At 38.9% G+C, this 12,207-nt stretch overlaps 1 protein-coding gene across 14 annotated transcripts in view; it reads left to right on the forward strand.

Moving 5' to 3' along the window:
• Positions 1–7,999: 7,999 nt before the first annotated feature.
• Positions 8,000–12,207, forward strand: part of Mp (collagen XV/XVIII-type protein multiplexin) — a 301,479-nt gene continuing 297,271 nt past the window's right edge. For 5 of the 14 annotated variants that reach the window (XM_076776816.1, XM_076776814.1, XM_076776812.1 and 2 more), the window contains exon 1: positions 8,003–8,806. In XM_076776816.1, coding sequence (XP_076632931.1) covers positions 8,796–8,806 — 11 coding nt within the window. In that variant the 5' untranslated portion in view covers positions 8,003–8,795. Of the gene's footprint in view, positions 8,807–12,207 lie in introns of all 14 variants that reach the window. The other 9 variants (XM_076776815.1, XM_076776813.1, XM_076776825.1 and 6 more) reach the window with 4 other exon arrangements.

Here is a 12,207-nt window from a genome sequence, read left to right on the forward strand (position 1 = left end):
AATTCCGATTTAGTCTCATCGGACGTTTAAAATCGACGAGGGTGTATTTTAATTTCTAATTATTTTTTTGCTAGATTGAAAATTAACCCACTCGCTGCCAATCACGAATATAAGTGGTACCTATGATTATATATTTATGGGAAATTTAAATTTTCAAAAGACTACTGCACCTAACGTGCAAAAATGTGAGATACGAACTCTGCAAAGCTTCAAAATGAAGTTGCGAACATTTTGTGGCCACAGACGTAAATGTAAAGTGTTCCCACTGCCAACCACGAGTATCGTATTTGATTTTATGGATACTTATAGAAAAATGACCGAACTTAAATAAACGATGACACTGAAAACAGAAATGGCGATAGGAACAGCTTCGTATGATATTGGCTTGGCAGCGAATAGGTTAAAGTATTAAAAATAATATGATTATGCATTCATGGGAAATTTAAATTTTCACAAAACTACAGAATGCACTTGACATGCAAAAATATAAGATACGAACTCTGCAAAGCTTCAAAATAAATTTGCAAGCCTTTCGTGGCCACAGACATAAATGTAAACTGAGTATACTCGCGTTTGATTTTGTGGATTCTTCTAAAAAAATAACAGAACTTAGATAAACGATGACACTGAAAACAGAAATGGCGATAGGAACAGCTTCGTATGATATTGGCTTGGCAGCGAATAGGTTAAAGTATTAAAAATAATATGATTATGCATTCATGGGAAATTTAAATTTTCACAAAACTACAGAATGCACTTGACATGCAAAAATATAAGATACGAACTCTGCAAAGCTTCAAAATAAATTTGCAAGCCTTTCGTGGCCACAGACATAAATGTAAACTGAGTATACTCGCGTTTGATTTTGTGGATTCTTATAAAAAAATAACAGAACTTAGATAAACGATGACACTGAAAACAGAAATGGCGATAGGAACAGCTTCGTATGATATTGGCTTGGCAGCGAATAGGTTAAAGTATTAAAAATAATATGATTATGCATTCATGGGAAATTTAAATTTTCATAAAACTACAGAATGCACTTGACATGCAAAAATATAAGATACGAACTCTGCAAAGCTTTAAAATAAATTTGCAAGCCTTTCGTGGCCACAGACATAAATGTAAACTGATTTATACTCGCGTTTGATTTTGTGGATTCTTATAAAAAAATAACAGAACTTAGATAAACGATGACACTGAAAACAGAAATGGCGATAGGAACAGCTTCGTATGATATTGGCTTGGCAGCGAATAGGTTAAAGTATTAAAAATAATATGATTATGCATTCATGGGAAATTTAAATTTTCACAAAACTACAGAATGTACTTGACATGCAAAAATATAAGATACGAACTCTGCAAAGCTTCAAAATAAATTTGCAAGCCTTTCGTGGCCACAGACATAAATGTAAACTGAGTATATTCGCGTTTGATTTTGTGGATTCTTATAAAAAAATAACAGAACTTAGATAAACGGTAACACTGAAAACAGAAATGGCGATAGGAACAGCTTCGTATGATATTAGCTCGGTAGTGAATGGGTTAGGGTATTAAAAATTGGAGAAAATAGAGTGACCAAACTGGAAATATTTTCTGAGGCGGCCTGATATTACCAGTTTCCGCAAACACGGTACTTTAATCGATTTTGCGGTTAATCCTTCGTATCGAATCAACGAGATGGATGCGTTTCGGGCGCTGGTCAAAGCAACGAAATCGCGTCGGTGGGAGACAATCGTTAAATTTCGTTCGGCATCGAACGCGTTAATTAACGATATTAGCGAGCGCGGTTCACTTTCGCGCCGTGTCCGATTGAAATTCTTTACCGTTTGCAAAACGATGCCTGCCTACCAATAATCGATCGGTACGCAATAGCGCCGAGAGGTTTATTAATAACGGCGTACACGGTGTGCCGACTGAATAATCGAGCATTATAGACACGACAATGCAGTTACGATCAGACGGTTATTGTTTCGCCTCGCGATTGAAGGTCATAATGAACACATCGGTCTGGTCGATCAGGGTGGGCGGCAAAAGCTGCAACATCTAATTACACGTCGGTTGCAACACCTCCCGACTGTTTATTTCAAATCTTTGACACCTCGTTTTAGCGAGCAGTGAAAATCGTTTTACCTCGATCAAATAAACACTCAAGGTTCCATCGATTCGACGATTTCTACATAATTTAGAGATGTCTCGGTTATTCCTGGGAGAGATTCCTTTGCTGAGACCAACCCTTAACTCTCAGGGATTTAGAAAATTCCATCGTGATGGGCTTCGTGGACTCCCGTCTTTCTTGGCGTTTTTATTTTTCTATTTTATTGTTTTGAAATTCGGGTACGAGTATTCTCAAGATTAAAAGAGCATTTTAGCAAATATTCATCTAAAAATTACGCTAGGGATAACGAGAATAATTTATATGAAAATCCAAAGCACGTATTTATAATAATATTTTGAGATTATACTGATAAAAGATGGCATTTGCTTTTATGAAAATATACTGGGGCTCTCAAAATAGTATTAAATACTCTTTAATAAACTCTGACGACTAAGAAAACTCGAACTCATAATTTTCCAGATCTTGCGAATAGATGGCTCGTAAAATGAACTATAGTAGCGGATGTTTATACACTATTCCGTCCATAAATGGCACAGACGGTCTATAAAATTCATATTTTTACGCTATCTATGTGTCGACTCTATTTAGATTTCGGTAGAGTTACGTTTTTAATTATTTATATTACTCGATAGCAAACGAAGCAAGTAAAACAGATGAAATAATATTAATGCCAAGTTATTGTAGATATTAAATAAAAAAGAACGTGTTTAAAGTTGATTCGAACGCTATCGTTGGACAATAAACCTTTATTGAACACGCGAATTTTCTTCGTTGAAAAATAGAAAGCTGCGGTAAAGACATATTGTTGTCGAACAGACCCTGTCTACGAGAGTTTTCACGAAGTTCTCACGGGTCTAAATTGACACTGTTGTTCCGTCCAAATAAAGCAATAAATGTTTTTTTTCAAACCTTGATTGTGCCCCTGATACAGTTGTTCAACAATAAAGACTTTAATTACAGACCGTGGTTTGGCCAGCATCGAATCGATCGTAAAATCAACGTTACATATTATTTTACCGGTCACTCTCACATTATTATTAATATTACTCAAATAAAATTCATTATATTCTGATTTAGATCATCGATTCGTTAAAAAATAAAAAATTATAAAAGTAGCTTACACCAAGCATCCAGTAAAATGAAATCCATCTAATTTTGTGTTACATCGATCTATATTGCAATAATATGGAGAACAAAATTAGAGTAACTTGGGAAAGATTTTTAATTAAGAGTATAAGTAAAATATTAGAAAGATTTATGGTTTCCGTAATAGGCGATTGACAAACGTGAAATCCTGATTCCGGAGAACCACTTCACATAAATAAGATCTAATCGTGAAAAGTGAGTTTCACGCCTATTAGACTATTTAACATTGCTATGGCGCCAGTGGTAGATCGTAATTAAGCATTCTCCTATTCAAGAGCGCCGATTAGCATCATAGAATCTGGCCTTCGTTGTTACGTATATTTATCGACGCAAGATTATCATAATAGCAGACTATAAATCAGGTGACAAGACGATATAGCTCGCACTTAAAGTCGTTCAAAATGTCTTTTGTTCCAATTATTACTCTCTCGTATATTTCATTATCAATATAGATACGTAAAGATACGTAAAGACTAATTTTTATATAAATTTCAATGGAAAACTTTAGTATCATACAGCCCGTAACGACTATAAAATATACCCAACAGATGTTTCTAAATAATTACTATTTAAATGAAGTAAATCGTCAGAAGCTTTGTAAAATATGACGTAGAAATTACTCGGGATTAAATCCTTCGAGATTCTAAATAGCGGCGTGCTCGTGATTCATCGGATGGCATTCCAACATTAGCTTGATGCTCAACGATCTGTTAAATGATCGTTACAGTTACTCCAAGAACAGACGCCTAACTGGTCTATTACAGTCGACATTCATGGGATCACTTTTAAAAATAATTTCAGTCATCGAGCAGCAGCTGCTTGGCGGTCGTTACATCAGCTTTCACAGCGATGAAATTATCGTGAATTCGGTTGACGTAACTCGATCGGAGCCCAAACTTATCGTTCTCATGAATGGGATCGAAAAAACAAAGGACAGAGAGGTAATGAACTCCGGTTACAGGATCCCGATTAGAGCAGCGCGAGGAACGAAAAATAAAAAGAGGAAGACCGTTCCGCTATCAGCCCGAACGCGTCACGTCCGCCTTTAGGTATCTGTTTCTCCTTTCCAGATGACTTTATGGCTGAGTAATTCATTAACGCGACGATAACGTGTATCGCATTTACATTCGACTCGTGGCTATTATTAATGACAGGTTCGAACGGCCATTCTTTTATCCGTATTGCTGTGTTTAATTACAATTGTCGACAGAACTTTTTCCACGGTTCTCTTTTCACGTTGTTCTTTGGCTGGTTTCAAAATGGAGGGCTAAGAGCGAGAATATACATTGAGGGTAAATGGATTTGAATTATGAAAAATAAAAATTCGAAATTTTAAGGAATATTACGTTATTCAGGATTTAAGTAATGTTTAAAAGATTATTTAGCAATGTTAAATAAAATATCTATTATATTCGTTCTTACACTATTTAACCGAATAGCGATAGTAATAATTTTATCACAAATAAAATATAAATACCATTGATATGTTTCTCTTGTAAGACTTTGATCAATACGTTCCATTTACGATCTAAATACGATGAACAAGCTTGCATGCATGCAAGCATAACGCTGATGATAAGAAAAACTCGACTATCAATGGATTAAGCGTTCCAGATTTGTCTTACTCGAACCAAAGTAATAAAAAGTTTGAATTCTTATTTTCCATAATTGAAATTCAATCACGTAAAATATACATCCTCGTAAGCTCTGCATTTTCAAAGCAATGATCTATGAAATATATTAAAGCAGAACCACAAAAAAAGAACAGTTACATCGATAATTATAATTAACCACTGTGATGTAGATATGGAATCGATCGAGTTATCTGGTTTACTGAAATCTTCAATAACACGAGATACCAATATATTAAAAATTTTTACTTTCCATAATTGAAATTCGTTTATCTAGAATTTACACGCGGTAAAGGAAAAGTTGAATTTTTGTTCTACGAGAGTGCACGTTTCCTCGAGATTTAAGTAAATAATCGCATTTCTAATGCGAATTTCCACTTAGCTACGGTGCAGATAAGTTGCAGGTCGGATGTTTCGTTCGTATCGTTCTCGTATCTCGTCGGCAATGAATTTTTGCTGGCGAACAGAATTCCTGATAGTATCGGCGCTATTTCGCATGCACCTGACACAATACCGATACTTTCGCGAGGGTATTAAATGAGTATCGATTTCACGCGAACCTATTCCGTAGAAAATAACCATCGACTGACATCGATTCCCTATCACCCCCAATCAACAGCCACCTTATTCCTTTCGTACCCCGAGACAGAATCGGAAACATCGCGAAGCAAATAAAAAAAAAGACTACTGGAAAAAACGCAGGGTTTCGCGTAGAACTTAATATTCTACGTACGCCATCCCCCTAACTTAATTTTGTTTGACCAGTGACCAAGGAATACAAAGCAGTCAGGTAAAGTTCGAGCAATCGTATGGTCCGGTGGAAAAAGTGACATTTTCTACGAGTAAATTAATATATTAACGCGTTGATTGCCACGTTGGTCACTGGTGACCGGCACTTTAAACTTACGACGTGTTAATTTGAAATATTGTAAAATAACAAATTCATCAGTGATCGAATATTGCTACGTTTCACGCTATAATTTTAACAAATCATCTTTGGACATGGAAAACTGGCGGTTAACGTGTCAATGAAATTTTATTATCGGGTTGTAAAATTTATTCGAATAAATTTAATATTCAGACATTTTTTGGAACTCGATAGGATGAAAGTTCAATGGGATTAATTGGTAAAAGAGTCGAACTCAAGGAAAAAAAGGGAGTGGATAGAAATCGTAAAAACTATAAGAAGAAGTGGAGATCCATGTAAGGAAAGGTCATGGAAAGAGAAATGCGAGTGAGAAGTTCGGCGAAAAAGGATAGAAAATATTGGATGGATAGGAGTCAAGGTTTCAGGGTGGTCGAGGAACGCATCCTGATTTACGATCGCCGTGTCGAACTCGAAGTGCCCCGTAACTATGCGCAGAACTGACATTGAGTACGTTTGCACCGCTTCTAAGTTCGATTTAGGAACGCTGGTGCTTTACAATTATTGTTTAAACGAGTGTCTGATTACCTGTCAAAGTTCATTCTATTCTATAATGTTGTTGAAACAATTTTTACCAAATATAAAATCATACGATAGAATAACGACTACTAGGCTTTTAAAAGAAACTGTTCAATTGATCTGCAATGGGTTTCCTCGAGCTAAATATTTTACTTTCGAAATCTTTTAATATTTAGATTATAGTATCTTGTCATTGATTGACTGTGGAAATTATTGTTAAAGCAAATTTCATAAGCGAGACGGCCATAAATCGAGAACCACCTGTATACGAAACGTTGGTTAGACCTTGTTTGAAATACGCTTACTTGGTTTCCCACTTGATCCAAATATGAAGTACTGTTGCGGGACAACATAAATTTCTGAGATCTATATCGTATAAAATACACAGACGGTGTATCCTATCTTGATTCTATTTCGATATCAAAGAAATTGTCTTTGGCAGATACAGGACGATACGTTGAATCTTCCTAAGATCATTAAAAGATTAGACGTTCACCCTTATAAAGTTAACATTCGCGAGGCACCCTAGACACTTTTGGACAGATCCAATTTTCCACGGCCTAACTTATAAATGTGAGCATAGAGACTCCGTAATCCAGGCAAAGGCATCGTTTCCATTACCAATGCTCGCGAAAATAAATTGGATTTCCTTCATGCAATCTTGTGTGTATTATACATTTACAAGCGATTTATTGCTGCAACCGAACGAACTTCCAACAAGCTGGAATTAAAAACAATGTCAATTTTCAGAAATCAGCTGCAAATATACAGGGTGTTCAACCACCCCTGAGTATTTTGGCCTCTAGAATTGACCATTAAAATTTTACTCAGGGGTGGTTGAACACCCTGTATATAGACATTTTCAAAACCAAGAAGAAACAAACTTTTCGTACATTTCGATAGAAAACTACTATTTTTTAAAATTTGGGGTTTTCTGGTCGTGTCTTGCACGAAATTTCCTCGTTCAAAAATCTGGTTTACAATTTACAAGGAAACTGTAACTCTTAATGTAGGAAGATTATGTCGAGAAGGAGGAGAATCGATGGACGAGGCGTGGTCGGAAAAAAATATACACTTATTGCCGAACTTTATCTATGGACTTTAATTACTTTTCAAGTTTTCACACGCACTGCGAGGCAAATACAAAATTCGCCTACATTAATATCAATTCTATTATATTCTGATGCACTGTTCTTTACCTCGACTACAATGATATTTTCTCTGGTACATGGATTTTTACCTGTTTAATAAATAAATACGTAGCTTACGTTCAACAAGTAACACTTAGACTTTTCACTATCGAATTAAAACGATCGATTCTCTAATTAAATTTTATCGAGGTCACGGAAAGTAACTACCAAGACAAATGTCAAGTTATGGAGTTCAAAAAATTGTCACTGAACGCGTTTCAACGCGAGTTCGTGGTACCACCCTTGATATCTCTACTCGTTGAACGTCGAAATAAATCCCAGAGCCATTTCGGGGGGTGGTAACCCGGCACGTAGGCGCGTTTCGGTGAATCGAACCGTGAAAACGTAGTTGCGTGCACGAGATCCGTCCTCGCGGCGTAGGGTTCGTTCGGGCGACAAAGAGAAAGAAAAAGTCACGTGCAATTCGTAGTGGCGGGCATCGCTGAAACCGTATTTGACCGGCGGCCGCAAGATGGCGACGCTCTGCCCGGCGCCGGGCGTCGCGTCGATGGCAGTCGCAAGGACGACGCCGTCGCCGCCACGTGGGGAGCGAATTTGAATCGGCCGCCACCGGCATAAGCCACGGAGAAGAGCGTGTGTCGCCAGCCACCGATCCTCGACCGTTTCATCCCCGACCCTCTCAGGGGTGACGATCGTCGAAGATAAGATACGTCGTAGCCTCGAAGCGGTCAGGGTCGTCGCTATCAAAGTAAATCTGAAGGCGAAGGAAAGGGTAGAGCGGAGAGTGCCTAGATCAGCGTCACGACGTCTAGCACACGACGTCCAGGCGGCAGTCGCGGAGTAGGAGGAGGCTAGGAGGGAGAAAAATCGAGAAGGAAGCGGCAAGTGTCACGAAGGGACTGTTGTCAGTGAGTGGTGGACCGTGGAGGCGATTGGGCTGTCAGACGCGTGTCGAGTCGCGTGTAAAAACCGGGCTCGGACAGCAAGATCGTCGCCTCGATACCGGAAGTACGTTGACCTTCACGAGTGACCTTGGAAATTGGCGCCACCGTCGGCCCCTTTGAGTGGACATCGAAAATCGAGCGGCTACCCCGAGTAGGGCTCGCGTTTCCCCCTCAGGTAGAGTTCGATCGCCGATCCGAGATCGGTGGACGTTGTTCCGGTGATCGCGAGTGAAGTTTTACTCTGGGTGTTGTCGGGTTCTGTAACTATCGCGTCGGAGGGATACGAGGGGCGACTGGTTTCGAGGGAGGAACGCCGTGGAGAAGCTTAACCACCTGTCAAAGCCGATGGAGTGACCCAACATGCGGCCTAAGTAAGTCGAGACTGTTTATCGGGGAGACGCGGGGACTCGAGGAATTCAGGCTCCGGTGATCGGTTTAGTAGAGATTTATTTATTAGATTGGGAAGAAAGAATATATTAGGGGTAAAACAGAGAGAACGCAGCTGTATACGTAGACAGAAGTGGGCAGAAACGATCACAAAATTGTAATAAACTCGTGAACCGATAACAGAACGAAGAGAAAAATGCCTCAGACTGGAAAATGAGGAATTCAGTATAGAAAACTTTAGGTCTCGAAGATCTAAGAAGTCTGCGCAAGGGATGAAAGATCCAAAGAATTTTTTTTATTTATTTTTCCTTTGCAACTGCAACAGGCTCAGAGAGAGCCTTCCAGTAATTTTGATAAATGATCTAATGAAAAATGATTTCCTTGTGGAGGTCAGTCATTAGATCATTTGGTTTAGTTCTTTTAAGTCTCCTTGTATTATCATTATCGTTGAGTACTTCCAGTTCATTGGAATGTGATTGCAGTCTATTTTTGCGCGATTTGCTATACTGTTTTACATAGTCCCGTACATAATTTCTGTTTAGATCTTTGCGTGGACTTTCGTTGGTGACGAACCATAGAGCAGCTGTAATTGTTCTAAGAGCTTAGAATTATATCTATGTTAGATTTTTTGCACGGTCCCACAGCTGAATTCCGTATGTCCAGATGGGTATTATTGCTGTTTCATACAGTAACAGTTTATTGTTCAGTGGTCATTTTACGTAATTTAACGTCCACTTGTTTCCATCCAAAGAATTGCAGAATATCATAATCGTGGTTAGAGAATGGGGTGAATTAGAACGAAGGGAAATACGCGGAGGAGTCCGCATCGGAAAAAGGCGTTTGTAAAAAGGGGAGTCCAGATTAAAGTTCGAAACTGGAAAGTCGGTCAACGAACAAAAAAGTGGTGTTAACGTAGGCGTTATTTCCGAAGTATCTCGATTATTCGGTCGCGGCGAACTTTGAAGGGAATGCAAGAAGACTCGCGAGCAGATCTTGACACTGTGAGCTCTCGGAGAAAACGAGCTCGTAGTCGATATGGATACTGTAATTAGGTGCGCGAGGAGGAATACGTCGTGTATTTTTCCTCCGTAGAATTAATGCAGAGATCCAGAGTATGTACGAAGCGAGACGTAATTGCGAAGAGCATCGTAACATTGTAGAAAACGCGTAAAATCCTGGAATAATATAGACTGGTATTATAGCATTTCCAACATTTCTATATGTTCCAGAATGTAACGCAGAATTCATAAACTGTAAGACACGAAGTCAACTGAATTGTCGAGGTTTAAAATATTCAAAAATTAAATAAATGAAAAGAAGAAAGTGTAAACTTTCTTAATAGCATTATTAACCCCTTGACGTACGACTTAATATGATTTTTCAAACGTATAGTATTCAATTTTATTTAAATTTGTTCGTATAAAGAATGGCCACGAAAAAGAATAAATTTGTTTTATGAACACCTCGTCAATGTAAAAATGTGTTGATTTTAATATATAAGACTTGATGATTGTGAAACTTTATATTAAGAACTTGTAACGAGTCAGACTCGTCATTGTATGTCAAGGGATTAAAACATTATTTATGTAGTCGACAACCAAATTGAGATTGAATCAGATTTCAAGAATATGAAAACATGCTGTAATTCATTCAATTTTACCCTTTCGACAAATGTTCAATAACGATTCCTAAGAGAGAATATTTTGATATTAGTTTGCAAATAAACAGACTTGGTGTAACGCTTGTAGATCTCACTTTCAAAATAAAATAAGAAATAAAGAATTCTTTAACGCGTTCGTGTTATCGAAGACTCGATCCAGAGCAGTGTTTTTACTTTGCCCTGTGAGAAATTCGACTCACAGCTTGGAGATTGTTTTCCACGAAGTCTCGAATTTATGGACGATTCTTCTTGGATCGCGAATTCGAAGGCAATGTTTATGGTTCGATGCAGTACGAAAGAAGCAGTTGAACCAGCTTGGGAGCCCGATAGTCTCAGGGAAGCTGAATTAAAGGGGTAAACGAGGGTGGCAGCCACAGGTAGGCCGGTAACCGGCCGAGGGATTGAAACGCCACTTGGCTGATATCGTGCTCTCACCTTTTAACGTTTTCCATCCCCGTCGTTCGCGACGACAGGGATTTTTCGTGGTCGAGTCCACAGGTCGCAAGGAACACGGTTGGTAACGAGGCTTTTGTGCGGAGGAAATCAAGGAGTCGTTCGTTCCGGCGAAAATGAAATTCGCGACCAGCTTTCTATTTAGTTTGGAGGCGACGAAATGCTTTTTCGCGCTGGTCGTTGACCTCGAAATCGTTGTTTACCGCGTTCCCGGCGATGTTTGACGTTATTGTTCCGCGTCACGGTGTTTTCGTTATTCGGTTTTCGATTCGCGTTTTGCTACCGTACGCGAACAGTTTTGACAGTCGTCGACGAATTGCAAATTTCATCGACGCTCGAAGAATCCCGGACCTTCGATTTACATTTTACCGAGCGGTAAATTATTTCCTTTTTTTTTCACGTTCCTTTATCCGAGAGAATTAAATTTTCAGTTCGAGTGCGTCGTGTCTGCGAAGGATTGATATTTTAAATGGATTTTTTTCGTCGTTGGATTCGTAAAATCCATAGTCCACCGATTGAATTTTAGGGAAAGGCACAAAAGGTTCTTTCATTTTTCGCTGTCGATTATACAAGCTATTAAATATTCAGTCGCGATTCTCGATAACCGGATTTGCTCTCGCAGCACCCATTTCTGGGTCTAAAATCTCTCCGCGTTCATGTATCGTTCCAGCGGAAATTCAGTCGTCTGTAATAATCTGGCCAGGTACATTTCCATGAACGACTTAGCCACGACCCCGCCGAAGTATCTCAATTCCGTCGATGGTCGCCTTAAATCGTTTACGTTTATTCAACGTTTGTCGGAGATTACGCTTGCTACGGTGGAGGATTATCGTTTCCACCTATCGATCGAGTACATTACTATAGGCAAGATAAATAACACGGTAATAGTATTTTTCTTTTCATTCGCGATAACAGCCAAGTTCGAACCGCTGCAAATTGCCTTAAAAATATTCCCAGTTAAAAATTAACGGATCACCGGGCAGCAAGATTAATTTATTAATTCACCGATAATGCTTTGAAAGGAAAAAGTCGGTGATTTATGGCGCGATTAAAGGATACCTGGTGGCTGGAATAGCCAGCACGAGGTCTAACAATGCGGCCATGTTTCGACCAACGCGCGTTGGTCACACTTATTTGCATTATTCCCTGTCGTTAATGTTTCGTACGCGTATAAAAAGGCGGGGTCGGGGGAGAAAGGGTGAAACATCGTAACGCGATGCATCGTAGGTGCATTACGCGATACCGTATTAATCCCGGGGACCGAAAGAGCCC

This window comes from Colletes latitarsis, chromosome 11, assembly GCF_051014445.1.
Source record: "Colletes latitarsis isolate SP2378_abdomen chromosome 11, iyColLati1, whole genome shotgun sequence".
Lineage (NCBI taxonomy): Eukaryota > Metazoa > Arthropoda > Insecta > Hymenoptera > Colletidae > Colletes > Colletes latitarsis.